Source organism: Phyllostomus discolor, chromosome 5 (genome assembly GCF_004126475.2).
Source record: "Phyllostomus discolor isolate MPI-MPIP mPhyDis1 chromosome 5, mPhyDis1.pri.v3, whole genome shotgun sequence".
Classification (NCBI taxonomy): Eukaryota; Metazoa; Chordata; class Mammalia; order Chiroptera; family Phyllostomidae; genus Phyllostomus; species Phyllostomus discolor.
The window spans coordinates 16691364-16704818 of NC_040907.2; the positions used below are offsets into that span (position 1 = coordinate 16691364).

At 47.4% G+C, this 13455-nt stretch overlaps 1 protein-coding gene across 1 annotated transcript; it reads left to right on the forward strand.

The window, feature by feature from the left end:
* Positions 1-333: 333 nt before the first annotated feature.
* On the forward strand, positions 334-13152 carry LIN28A (lin-28 homolog A). The gene is made up of 4 exons (XM_028513043.2): positions 334-498; positions 950-1134; positions 10469-10653; positions 11633-13152. The coding sequence occupies exons 1-4, from the start codon at positions 468-470 to the stop codon at positions 11847-11849; spliced, it is 618 nt and encodes a 205-aa protein (XP_028368844.1). The 5' UTR covers positions 334-467; the 3' UTR covers positions 11850-13152.
* Positions 13153-13455: the final 303 nt, after the last annotated feature.

Genomic DNA, 13455 nt, shown 5'->3' on the forward strand with positions numbered 1-13455 from the left:
AACTACCCCTCACACGCACACAGAGTCCCCCCACCTGTATGTTGCTTTGGGACCCCCAACGAGTCATTAAAGTGAAGGGTTCCAAATTCTGGGGTACTCAAGACTTTTAGGGCTGACGGCCCCTATTTCCAGATGTGTGTATGGACAGGAGGTGTCAAACCTCAGGGTTCTGAGAAGGGACACCCCAGAGGTGTCAGAGAACGCAGTGTGGGGGAGGGCAGGAGCTGGAGCCGAAGGAAAAGGGAGGGGAAAGGAGAGGGAGGAGAGAGGAGGGGGCTGCCCGCGGGGGGTTGGGTCATTGTCTATTAGAATTTGGGAGCCTTTGAAAAGCCGTGGGCCCTCCCACCGCTATTGTGCTGGGGAAGATGTAGCTGCCTCTTCTCTGAGCCACCCCTTTGCCTCCGGACTTCTCTGGGGCCAACAGCCGCCGGACCTGGGGCCCGGGGCCACGGGCTTAGCTGACTACCATGGGCTCCGTGTCAAACCAGCAGTTTGCAGGTTCGAGCTCGGGACTTCCTGGGGACACCCCGGGCTTCAGGGGCTCCCAGAAGCCACTTAAAAGGGAGGTGGGAAAGTGTTCCCCAGGCTGGCCAGAAGAACCCAAGTCTGCGGTCTCCTGCTTCAGGGGATCATCTGTGGAGCAAAGAACGCTGGTGTCCCAGTGGCGTGCACACAGAGGCTACCGGGGCAGGGGGGAGAAGAGGAAGGGCCTGTCCGGTGGTCGATCCCAGGGCAACGTGTTGTGGGGAAAGAAGCAAAACTTTCAGGGACACCCGCCACTGGCCTCAGCATAAGGTTGGGGAGTTCGGGAGGCAGCCGGGACAGGTCTTTTATACTGGCTGCAGCCTCCTGGGTGTCCACCGGGGGCTAGCCCGGGTCTCCCTGCCGGGCCTCTGGGAGGGCCCTCCAATTCCGTGGCCCGCGAGCTGAGTGCTTTCTCAATCTCCAGGTGGCTGCGCCAAGGCGCCGGAGGAGGCGCCGGCGGACGCGGCCCCGTCGGGAGAGGAGCCGCAGTTGCTGCACGGTGCCGGCATCTGTAAGTGGTTCAACGTGCGCATGGGGTTCGGTTTCCTGTCCATGACCGCCCGCGCCGGGGTCGCGCTCGACCCACCGGTGGATGTCTTTGTGCACCAGGTGAGACCGATTCTGGTAACTTTAGCGCGGAAGGGGATGTTGGTGCGAGTATTCAAGGGTGGGCGAACACGCTCCGCTGTTGGATTGAGGGCGATCAAGGGCCCCCATTGTGCGTTCCCATCTTTGCGATGGTACCCCAGATCTGATTCCTGGTTAACTCCAACAGGACGAGAGTGAGAGGCAGAGTGGATTATCAGCACCTCCCACTCCCTTCCGGGAACCCTTCTGGCTTACCGCGTGTTTGTTACCTCTTTCCCCTGGGAAGGGGGCAGGGGCAGGGATGTGACCCCATGTGGCAGAAACTAAGGTTGTATTGTGCTTGCGGGTGGGGGGAGGGCCAGCATGCCGGCCAGGGAAGCACATGCCCGGCCATACCAAGGCCCCTGAGTGCCAAGCGCGTTTCACTAACAAGTGAATGGAGCTCCGGGGCAGGGAGAGGAAGGGAAACTGCTGTAGGATCCAACAAGGATAAGGCTACAGTCAGCCAGGTCTCCTCACCAGCCAGGTGGTCACACAAAACTCAGTCCCTGGGGCCTACCGAGGCGGATTTGGCAGATCTTTAAAGGGTCTATTTGGGGGCTTGGACGCTCCGCCCAAGTGACCAGTCTCAGACATACAGTTTACTGGCTGGGCTTTTGCTGTCCGGTTCCTACCGTAAAGGAAAATCTAAGGAGCCCAGGCGTTAGATTCCTGGGCCAGGTTGGGAGGAGTTAGGTCGCAACCCCAAGTTCTCAGTTACCGCAGGGCAGAACAGTGGGGGTGAAATTCAGTGTCGCAGGGCAAGGGTCGAGGGAGGCTAGCCTCTGGACCTATTCTCAGCTTGGCATTTATGGCCCCAGAGAGCCATTCATTGCTGTCCTAACATTCCCAGCCTCAAACAAGGAGCCAGAGACTTCAGGTTTTCCTCCTCCCTGGCCTCCCTCTCACCCCTCCCTAAATATGTTAGAAGCCTTTGGGTGGTCCTGGGACACTAGCCACCCATAAGGACTGTGTAAAGGAAGTTGTTGCCTGTGTCCCTTCCACCTTTATGGAGGTTTGGGGCTGGGCCTGAGAAGAAACTACTAATCCCAGGCCAAGGAGGTGGGCACCCAGGCCGGGCAGGGAGGGGTTACTTTGGGGAGGCTGGCTTTGGAGCCATGGGGGAGGGGAAAGGAGGATGTGGGGATTAAGAGTTGGAGCCTGAGGGATGGTATTCTGGAGGGGGAGGGGTGGAGAAGGGAGATGCTGGGTGGACTGGTTGGAGGCTCTCAGAGGAAGTAAAGTGTGGGAGGAGCAACAATGGAGATTGGGGACCCAAAGAGATGGAGGTCTGCCAGTTAATGTTGGTGACTTGGGGTCACTGGGCTGCTTGAACATCGGCCAGGAGGGTCTGCAGCGGGATGCTTACGCTACGCCCTTGTAGCACGGATTCTTACCCGTATCAGACAACTACGGGTAGTTCTAGTTAGTGACGTTGCCCCTTCCCTGTCTCATTTACATATGTGAATGATAATTCACAGGAAGTAATTGTGGGAGAAACAAGGAAATTAGTCTCTTTAGATCACTTTATTACAGGAACCAACTTTGAATGGCCGTCCTCCGCAGGGTAGCCAGTTCCCCACTCTACCACTTATCTGATCACAAAGAGATTAAAACCCTTCTGGGTCTGGAGAGGGACTAGACAACTACCCCAACTTTGGGAGGCTTTGAATAAGGGTCAGAATCAACATTTCCTTGCCTTCATTCCTAAGGCTGCTGAATAGGGGGGTGTAACCCCCTCATCATCTTGGGATCCTTGGTGATGCGGGGGAGGAAGACACTTTCCTCTACCCTCAAGGTTCTTTTGGCTGGTCTGATCAAGTGGGCATTAGACAGATTAGCAAGAGAGAGTAACCAAATTTAATACTCGTGCATAGGAACCCTGCATATATGAGTCAGGAACTCCACATGCACAAGAGATTTGAAGATACAAAGGAAACCTGGGTGTTCCTCTGTAGACATTCTGAGCTAGGGATGAGGTAAGATGCCTTGGGGGCTTTGAAGGGTTACTGTAGGACCATAAGAAGTAAAAGAAGTTTGGCCTGCTCTACCCTATAGACTGGTTAGAAGAGGTTATTTCTGATAAATTCTTACTATGGACAAGGCCCCTAATTCAACTTCTTATAGGTAGGTAAGGGAGGGGCAGAAGAAGTCTTTCTTAATCCTGCAGCTTTTCCTTGGAAAAATCCACATATCACAAAGGCACATCTTGGTGTGACGAGTTCTGAACTCCCACAGGACAACCAGGTGCAGGGGAAGGTTTTCCTGAGCAAGCGGATCTGTGCCTCAGGGCACTTAACCTTAGGATCAAAAGCAATTGGAAATATTGGATGGCAGAGAGAAAAGCAGGAACTTTCAGGTGTGGGGGGTGAAGCCCACACCATCAGTTTCAAATGGGTTAGTTAGGAGGTAATATTGACCTCAGAGTCTTGGAATTTCCAGGAACATTCCACCATTGAATAAGTTATCAAGAGGGAGTTGAGCTGGGAGAAGGAATCTAAAATTTGTTATGACTAAACAGCCACAGGACAGTGACTAAGCCTTACTTGACAGCATTCCCCACCCCCACCGAAGTTTTTTTTTTTTTTTTTTTAATTTATTTATTTTTGGAGAAAGGGGAAGTGAGGAGAAAGAAGGAGAGAAACATCCATCGGCAACTCAACCAATACTCAAACCCGCAACCCAGGCATGTGCTCTGATGGGCAAGCGAGCCAGCTACCTTTCGCTTTGCAGAACGATGCCCAACCAACTGAGCCAGGGCATTAGGTCTTGATAACACACTGCCTGGGCTTGAATTAATCCTCAAACCCTACCACAGCAGTAAGTTAGACTAGTGATCCAATCCCTGCACTTGAGAAATATTTCTCTGGAAATCTCATGTAGAGGAATTAAGTAGAATCAGGGTGATCCTTAAAAATTGTCCTGGGAGAGGAAAGTGTTCCCGAAGTGGAGGGCGAGGGTAAGACATTTCTCTTTAAGAAGAAATCTCCCCTTCTTTAACTGCTGGTGGTGGGCACCTTGGAGTTAGATAGGGTCCAGGAGAGGTGATCTGGGAGCCCCTTCCTAAGGAGAGAGGAAGGGGGGAAAGCAATTTAACATTTTCTTTTCCCTTCCCAGGTGGGTCTACTTGGTGCTTAACATTGTTCATTACTGTTCTTTTGCTCCCTCTCACTTTATGCCCCCAGGGTGTGAATGAGTAGTAAATGCAACAAACCCTTAGCCTTTAAAAAAAAAAATGAAGCAAAGAGATTAACAGTTCTTTTCTTTTATTCAGCTACAGGTCTTTGGATCTAGAACTCTTAGCCTGTCCCTAGGGTTAGAGGAATTTAAAAATCATAATAATGGCAGATGGCCAGCCCTTAAGTCCAGGTTTCTCAACCACTAAGGACGTAATTTGAGCAGGATAATTCCTCTTTATGAACATCCTTCAGTTGTGACAACAAAAAAATGTCTCCAGACATTATCAAATGCCCCTCAGAGGCAAAATCACCCCCAGTTAAGAAACACAGGTATACAGGGAAAGCTGGAGTGAGAAAGCTACACAGTCTCGATTTCCTGAGATTCTGACATCTCCATGGCCTTTGGAAGCGTTTTAGCTTAATATGTTTCCTGTGGCTTAACTCCCAAACCCCCCCAAAATTAAAAATGAGAAAAGGTGCCCTGCTTTCTCCTGGCACTAATCAGAACCCAAATATTTTAAAAACAGCTTTCTGGCTGAAAGACTGTATTAGAAGGCTTGGAGGACAAAGAAGAGCCCGATCGAGTTTGTGTTAGAAGAAGTTTTTAGTACTGATAAACTGTTGGAACCTGCTGGGGGTGGTGTGTGTAAAGAGATCTTTCACCTGGTTTATAGCATTAGTGATGCCTCTGATTGCTCACCTCACGTCTCCAGTCAGTGATGTACTTAGTCTTATCCCCTCCCCTAACTAATCTGTAAGCTCTTCAGAGGGAAGGACTAGCTGCAGGGTTAGTTTTCTGGTTCCCAGTTGGTAGGCTGAAGCAATGAATGTGAAGAAGCAAGGGGCTCCCTGGAGAATCAGGAGCACACGAACAGTTTGGAGTCCTTGTTAGTACAGGTCTTCCTTCAGAACAAAAGACTGGAGATGGGGAGAGAAGGTAACTGATAGCTGCTCTCTTTCTGGACCGATTGATTGGAAGCCACGGGATTGGCGGTCATTGGTTACCTCATTTCCGTCTTAATAGGATAAAGCATATTTTAAAAAATGAGTGAATCACTGACTTTCAAGGAAGTTGGTAGAGAAGTGCCTGGGTTAATTTGAGCATTAAGGTGTCTTCTTGGGTCCTTTTGTTTCTGAGGAGACGTGGTTTCTAGAAAAGGACCCAAATAAGGGCTGTACCACCATCCTGAGCAAAGCTTCCACTATGAGAAACTAATAACTTGCATTTGGTGACACTACTGCTTGCCCTGTAAGTGGTTTTCAGTGTCTCCCAGGGCGTGTGGTTTCTAGAACATTCCTAATCAAATGAGAACATCATCCTTCTGTAATTCCATGGGTTGTTTTCAATTTTAGGTTGGGGTGGAAGGAGGAACTACCCCAGGCAAACATCTACCCCTCCTTCTGTGGGTATGAATAGTAATTGCCTAATTATTATGTGTTAAGTCTGGGAGGTCAAAGAAGGTGAGGGAGGAGGAAAAGAAAAATTGAAAGAATAGTACATAATTAGTACAGATTAAGTTTAAATTATCTCAGTTTGGGGTTCATTTAATTTAGACAGGAAACCGAAATCCAAATAAATGGCTTTTATAAATTGCATAAGCACAGAGTTAACCGGCTTAAAATTCCAGGATCCTCTCTTGTACCCTGAGTGGGAAGATGGGGCAAGGTGAGGAGTAAGCGTCCCATCCTTACAGGGGACTCTCCCTCATCAGAGTTCAGTCCCCTTGAAACTCCATCTTCCTGAGGACAGAAGAGATGTCTGCCCCAAGTCACTGGGGAGAGAAGTCTAGGTGAACACTTGTCTTCACAGGCAGCTCCTTCCTTCTGCCGGTTGGCAGCCTAGTGCCAGTGGGCTGATGAGCAGCACCATCTGGTGGAGGACTCTAGGCAGGAGCTGGTGGTCCTGGCTCTGTCTGAGCAGAGGTGATACGGAGGTGGTTCTGCACAGATCTCTTTCCCCACCCTCCCTAACAAATAAACTATCAAATAAACTGCTTCTGGGAAAACTGGCTGGTTTGTCCCAGCCCCACCAAACCTCTACTTTCAGGAATGAAGCTCAGATCCGAACATGGGACACTTAAGGACTGAGTCATTCAAATTAGTTTTACCTGCTTTTTACTTTGTAAATAAGGCTATTAGAAAGTTTTAAAATGTCTGTGTGATTTGCATTACATTGCATAGTGCTGGCTATAGAGTCAGGCTATAGTTTGTTCCACAAATTGTGTGCAATACTGGGCCCCTAGGTAGTCTTGAGAATGGCCGTGGGTGTTACCGAAAAGCTGGGAACGCCAGCTTTGATTCCTGTGGGCAAGATGAGTAAGTATTCTGAAATCCTGACTCTGCCCCTTAGGTAGAAAAGAACGATATGATAAAGGTGGGGAGGAGCACACAGGAGAGATATGTCAGAGCTGGTAGGGCTCTAAGTCTGATCCCTGCTTTTACAGATGATTAAAGAACCAAAGCTATCCAGCCTCCATTGAACAGGATGAAGGAATCTCAAATTCCTGCAAGCTTTTTTACTTCACACTCTCTGAGTGACCCCTAAGGTCTGGTCTCTTCATTCTTTAAACTTAAAGGGCATAGGTTGGTGCTGGGATGGGGATGCTTGACGCAGGGGGAGGTTGCGGTAGGCAGTGGTGAGGTATGAAGGGAGCAGAAGGCATAACTGGCCCGAGTCATTCATCCCCTGCCATCCCCAAAAAAAGCCTTTTGAAACTTTTCTGTCTGATTAAATGCTACCTTCCCCTAAGCAGTGGGCTGCCCTGTAGCCTGCTTGCCCTCCTTTCTTAAACACATTAGGAAAGGAAGAATGGAGACCTGCCTCCTACATCTCCTATAAAGTAATTTATCTGAGCCTTGGTTGGTGTGGCTGGGTGGTTTGAGCGCTGGCCTGTGAACTGAAAGGTCGCTGGTTTGATTCCCAGTCAGGGCCCATGCTTGGGTTGTAGGCCAGGTCCCTAGTCGGAGACACGTGAGAGGCCATCAATCCATGTTTCTCTCTCCCTCCCTCCCTCCCTCCCTCCCTTCCCCTCTCTCGAAAAATAAAATAAAAATAAAAATACGTAAAATAATTTTTCTGAGTAAGTAACCCTAATTCATGTTCCTGTGTAAAGGATTTGACTGAAGGCACTGGAGGGGAGGGGATCAGATCCTGTTTAGTTCCAGCCCTGGAAGCGAGGGGCGGCAGGTCAGAGAGAAGGAAAGATGGCTGCTGCTGGTGGTGACTCTGGCAGACCCACCATGCTTAACTAGGGAAGAAAGGTGTCTCTGTCTCCATTTCTCACACGGGGACCATAACCTCAAGGAGAAGAGGAAGGAAGGAACCAATGAATGGTGAGTGAGTGTGTGTGTGTGTGTGTGTGTGTGTGTGTAATCTCAGCCTCTGGAACTCCAGGAATCTGACCACCAGAACCAACCAGTGTCAACTCTTTGTTTCCAGGGGCTGGGCTCTATTGGGGGAACTCAAGCCTTGCCCCTCCCCGCCCCAAGCCTTTTCTTTTTTTGGAGGGGATGGGGAGAGGGGCGGGCCCTGCTTTGTGTGTGGTTGGGGGTGGGGTGGGGGTTGTAACAAGAATTTCTGGCTCCTTTCTGATTTGGGCCCTGTGAGCCTGGCTCAGTGGGGCTGCATGCTGATTACCTATCTGATAAGAGAGGAATTCAAAGTATGTGTTTTAGGAAGGGGCCAAGCAGGGGGCAGGGAGCCACCCCTAGAGACATCCAGTCTAAATCTTGACCTGTTATGGTGAGATGCCTGCAGTTGTTTTTTTAACTATTTGAACGTCTTAAACAGACCTCAGATCCTCCAATGATGGAGTGGGTGGCCTGAGAGGACTAGTCAGTTTCATATTGGCCCCATTTATATTACCCTCTTGGTCTTACAGTAAGTCTGTAAGATGTAGATAAGGAGGGTGTTTCCTCAGTAAATTGGAGCTCAAAGAGGGAATAGTTTTCTGAGTTTCCACTGCTAATTAATGATAAAAACCAGAGTTAAAATTCCCAGTCTCTTGACACTTGGTTCCCTCTGTTTCTCTACCTTGATCCAGTTTGAAGAGGTTGATGATAATTGCCACTCAGTGGGGATTTATGTGTGGCAGGTGATGTGTTAATTACTTTTTCATGCTTAAAACCTCACAGTACCACCATAAAGTTAGTATTTACTTCCATTTTGTAGGTTAGAAAGGAGGGAACAGGCCCTCAGTCTCCAGACTTGTTCTTAATCACTCATCTGCTGAATTATAGCTAGACCTGGGGGCGTCCCAGCCTATGAGCCCTCTAGGAAAACAGGAGAAGCTGTTTTCCTGGGAGAAGTTATTGCCTGGGTCATGATTCAGCTCCTCCAGTACCTCCTGATTCCATGGCTTGTCCAGCTCAACAAGAGACAAATCACATCTAACTTCAAATTCAGGATCGTTACTGTGTGACAGGAAAGGGGGCTAGCACCTTTCTTTCTGCAGTGGAGCCTTACGTAGATACCCTGCTGGTAGTTAGCCCTTGTCTCTGGGGGATCTGAGGCCCAAAGGTGAATGGCTGACCGTGGTTACTCTGCCAGATATTGGTAGAACCAGCATTTCATGACCCAGGATGTATCTGGCACCTGAGCCTGTGCTCCTAATGAATTATCTCAGTGGAAATATTGTCTTAAGCAACACCATTTAGGTTAAAACAAAAATGTGATTGATGAATTGGGGACCCCATGTGGCTAAAGAGCACATTTCATCTAACACCCAGTTTGAAATAGTGTCCCGTCCCTCCCCTCCGCCCACACCAGTTATAAAACACTCATGCTACTTCCTCGTGTTCCCTTCAGCCCCCAGGACCCTTGCTTCTCTGAACCCCACTTTCTATGGTGACTACACCTTGTTGACATTTGTCCAAGTAATCAAGGAAGCTATAAGGAAGTCTATCCTGGGTAGGGTATAGGAGGGGCTGTCACTTCTAGTAAGGTGCTGTTGTTAAGCGGTAAGGGGCAAGGTGGAGTGGGCTGTGAGCTTCAAATCAGGAATCCTGGGTTCTTTTGACACTGGCTTTGCCGCTCAACTAGCTGTGTGAATAACTCTGTTTATCTGAAGGCTGCTAGGCTCTTCTTTGCAAGTGTCGGTATTTTTTTTTTTAGAGAATTTTTATGAGTTTATTTGAGCCAAACTAATGACATATGCCAGGAAGCAAGATCTCCAGTGCTCCCTGCAAAGTTTTTAAACTTCGGTACAAATATGCAGTATTTTAATGGTTGCTCCATACATTGTTCTAAATCTTTTTTTCCCTTTAAATATATGTGGTCATTTTTCTAAGTCAAGTAATTAAAATCTACTCCTTATTCATTAATCCAAAAATGTGTGAGGCATTATTCAGGTGCAAAATGCAGCAGTGGACAAAACAGGGACGTGACATTCTTTTATTAACCGACTGCATGGTAGGGTCTGGGAGGGACTGTCGCCCCCAGCCAGGTGTTGTTGTGAAGCAGTAAGTAGCAAGGTAGAATGGGCTGTCGACCAATGAGATTATTGTGCTGTCCTGCAAATTACCTAGTTATATTCTGTTTTATGATTCTCCCTCTCTCTTTTTAAAAATTTATAGTAGCTTTTGGTAGTTTTATCAGTCTAATTATCTGTCTTGATTTTATAGTTTTAGTCTTTTTAGCATATACATATTTTAAGTTCTGGAATATATTTTATATGCATAGGATACAAAGTGTAGAATTCTGGCTTCATTTCCAAATATAGAGTGAATGTTCTCAACGGTATTTATTGAATTGTTTTCGTCACCTATTGATTTCCCCTCATATGCTTGGTTCTCCTAGTAGACTTGCCCCTTATATATGCATCTGCTTGGGTCATTCTGTCTTTTCCTTAAATTCTATGTTTAAAATTTTTTCTTCCGTTTTACTTGGAACTTTAAATGAGATTAGCTTTATAAAAAATGTCATGGCACCTGTTATAACATGATTGTTCTTTGTTAATATAATGTAAATTGCTTGTTCTTAACTGTGGTGACTCCTTTTCTTTACTGATAAAATGGGAGTGTTATTACACTTGTTATTCCTGCATTACAAGAATACATGTGTGCAGGTTTTTGTTAGGGGGACTTGATGTGTAGTGATGGATGCTAGCTTTAAAATCTACCGTGTTTCCCTTCCCCAGAGTAAGCTGCACATGGAGGGCTTCCGGAGCCTGAAGGAGGGCGAGGCAGTAGAGTTCACCTTTAAGAAGTCCGCCAAGGGCCTGGAGTCTATTCGAGTCACTGGCCCCGGTGGGGTCTTCTGTATTGGAAGTGAGAGGCGGCCAAAAGGGAAGAACATGCAGAAGCGCAGATCAAAAGGAGACAGGTATGGATTGGAAGGTGGCTTATGTGGATCGGTAGGTACATGCTGAGGATGGGGAGAGTTCTCTCAATCTTCTTGCCTCATTTCTTGGACCAGGTTGCCATAGATAAAATGAAGCCTATGGTCCCTGGTAACATCTGGATGGTGAGGGTACCTACCATAGATGTGGGAGACAAGGAGAAGGTAGTGTATTAGGAGGGTACTTGACACACAGTTTTTCTCTGTGAGCTGTAGCCTCACTTGCTAAGTGGGAATAGTGATACTAACCTCACGTGATTACATCAGAACGAAGGAGACTGGCTGTGAAATGGTGTGTCTGTACTTGTTGCTCCTTCGCCAGGTCTTCAAATGGCTGATTTCATTCATCGTAGCTCTGTGCTCAAACAGATGTATAATCTGACTCCTTTAATTTCTTCTGTATTGTTAATGAAAGGCAGATTCAGTCTTTTTAATATTTTATTTTATTTTTATTTTATTTTATTTTATTTAGAGAGAGGGTAAGGGAGAGAGAAAGAAAGGGAGAGAAACATCAATGTGTGAGAGAGACATCAATTGGTTGCCCCTCCCATGCCCCCAACCTAGGGCCTGGCCTGAAACCCAGGCATGTGCTCTGACTGGGAACTGAACCAGTGACCTTTTAGTTCACAGGCCAGTGCTTAATCCTTTGAGCCACACCAGCCAGGGCAGGTACAGTATTTTTAAGGGTATGGTAGAGTTTTACCTACCCGCCCCCCCCAAATCATAGTGTTCACTTGGGGTCCATGGTTTCTATTCTTGGTATTTCAGTGTTTTCAAGGTGACATGAATCTGAAGATCGTCTAGATTCAGGTTTGGAAAAGACTTCAAGATACCTAGTCACATGTCTTTTTTTATAAGTGGGAAAATTGGTCTCCAGGAAGGAAAGAGCCCGAATATCCTCAGAAAAAAAAGTTTCTGATCTCTTCTCACTCCTTTCTCAATTTTACATCCTGCTTTGTACCAGGTGCTACAACTGTGGAGGTCTAGACCATCATGCCAAGGAATGCAAGCTGCCACCCCAGCCCAAGAAGTGCCACTTCTGCCAAAGCATCAGCCATATGGTGGCCTCATGTCCATTGAAGGCCCAGCAGGCCCCCAGCTCACAGGGAAAGCCAGCCTACTTTCGGGATGAAGAGGAAGAGATCCATAGCCCTGCCCTGCTCCCAGATGCCCAGAATTGAGCTACAGTGTGTTGGAGGCTGTCCTTTTGTGATCAGGAAGTTTCAAGGAGCAGGCATCAATCGGCAGAATGGAGAAAGTGGGGACAGGGTGGGTAAGGGGCAGCTGGCACTGCCATATATCTCAGGTTGGGTTCCACAGACTCACCCCCTCTTCCTTCTCTGTCAGGGGGAGCGGGGAGGCAAAGGAACCCAACCACACTATCCAATGCATGTGAGGGCTTTGGGGAAAATACCTCTGTGCAGGCTTTATTGAGTCTCCAGCTTCTGAAAGTGACCTGGATAGGGAGTTGTTTTCTTTTTAAAGAAGGATATGTAATGATATTTCCCCTGCCGGAGTGAAAAGATTAGTATGAGACCAGATTGATGAACCCAGCCCACAAATGATTACATTCTGTGGGAGGGAATCTCTCAGGGGTACAGCAGGGTTTTTCCTTATCCCCCACTCTTGGGAGAGGGTGCTGAAAATTGCCCGAAGCAATGGGTTGTGACTATAGGCAAAAGGGATGGTTGGGGAACAGCTGCAGACCCACTGCTCCTAAGCTGCCTCCCACCCCATTTCTGGGCCAATACAATTTTATTTGGTCCCTTGGATAACTGCACCTTGGGTCCCACTTTCTCCAGGATGCCAACTGCACTAGCTGTGTGCGAACGACGTATCTTGTGCATTTTAACTTTTTTTTTTTTTTTTCGTAATATAAATATGCTGGTTTTGTATTTTTGTGTATTTTAATCTAAGGCCCTCGTTCCTGCACTGTGTTCTCAGGTACATGAGCAATCTCAGGGATAAGTGGGCAGCAGCTCCGGGTCTGCACAGCAGGAATACTTTTTGTTGTTTTATCATCAGGGAGAACAACTATTTGGAGTGTATAGCCTATTGAACTACCTCCTTTTTGCCAGTTAGAGCTGGGTTTTCTGCCATAGTGTCCTCTTGAAACCCCTCCATCTTCAATGTTTTGTGGAAGACTAGATTTTAACTGGGTGGCCCCATTACTTGATCCCCTTCTATCAGAAGATTGCAGATTGGTCTGAACAGGAATAAGTGGTTGGCACAGAGGTTAGGAGAGATGGGGCTAGGTGAAAGGCACAGAGGGGGAGCCAAGATTAGGTGAGGTTGTCTATATGTGTGTAACCAAGGATTCCTGTTCCAGACCTCTAATTCCAGGATTTGGGATTCACATTACATACCAGATGCATACCTCACTAGATCGGGCTAGGTTTACCATGCACAACAAGGGGTGTTTGTGTGCGTGTCTGTGTGTGTCTTAAAAACAAAAAAATGAGTTAATAAAGATAGGTTTTAAAAACAATACCTCTCTACCCACTTTGAGCTGTCTGGGGATGGATATTTGAAGCAACAACTAAATTTTTCAACCTTTAAAAATTCTTTGCTTTTCCTCTTGGCCTCCAGAGAGACCATAAGTGATGGCTTCTTTGTGATGCCCAGAGCCAGTGTCCTGCCCTGCTGCAGCAGTGACTAGTATCATAGTACCTAAAGGAGAAAAGCAGGTTTCATTTACATACTGTGAGATCACCAAAACCTTACCTCACTGTGTTGAGACGGGGCAAATGCAATAGAATGCATTGGGTTATGTGTGTCTGATCCTGG

Excerpts from the sequence above, each read along its gene's own strand:
- LIN28A (XM_028513043.2), top strand. The coding sequence starts at position 468 with ATGGGCTCCGTGTCAAACCAGCAGTTTGCAG. Across the intron at positions 499-949 it reads GTCAAACCAGCAGTTTGCAG|GTGGCTGCGCCAAGGCGCCG; the intron begins GTTCGAGCTCGG and ends CTCAATCTCCAG. Across the intron at positions 1,135-10,468 it reads TGGATGTCTTTGTGCACCAG|AGTAAGCTGCACATGGAGGG; the intron begins GTGAGACCGATT and ends TCCCTTCCCCAG.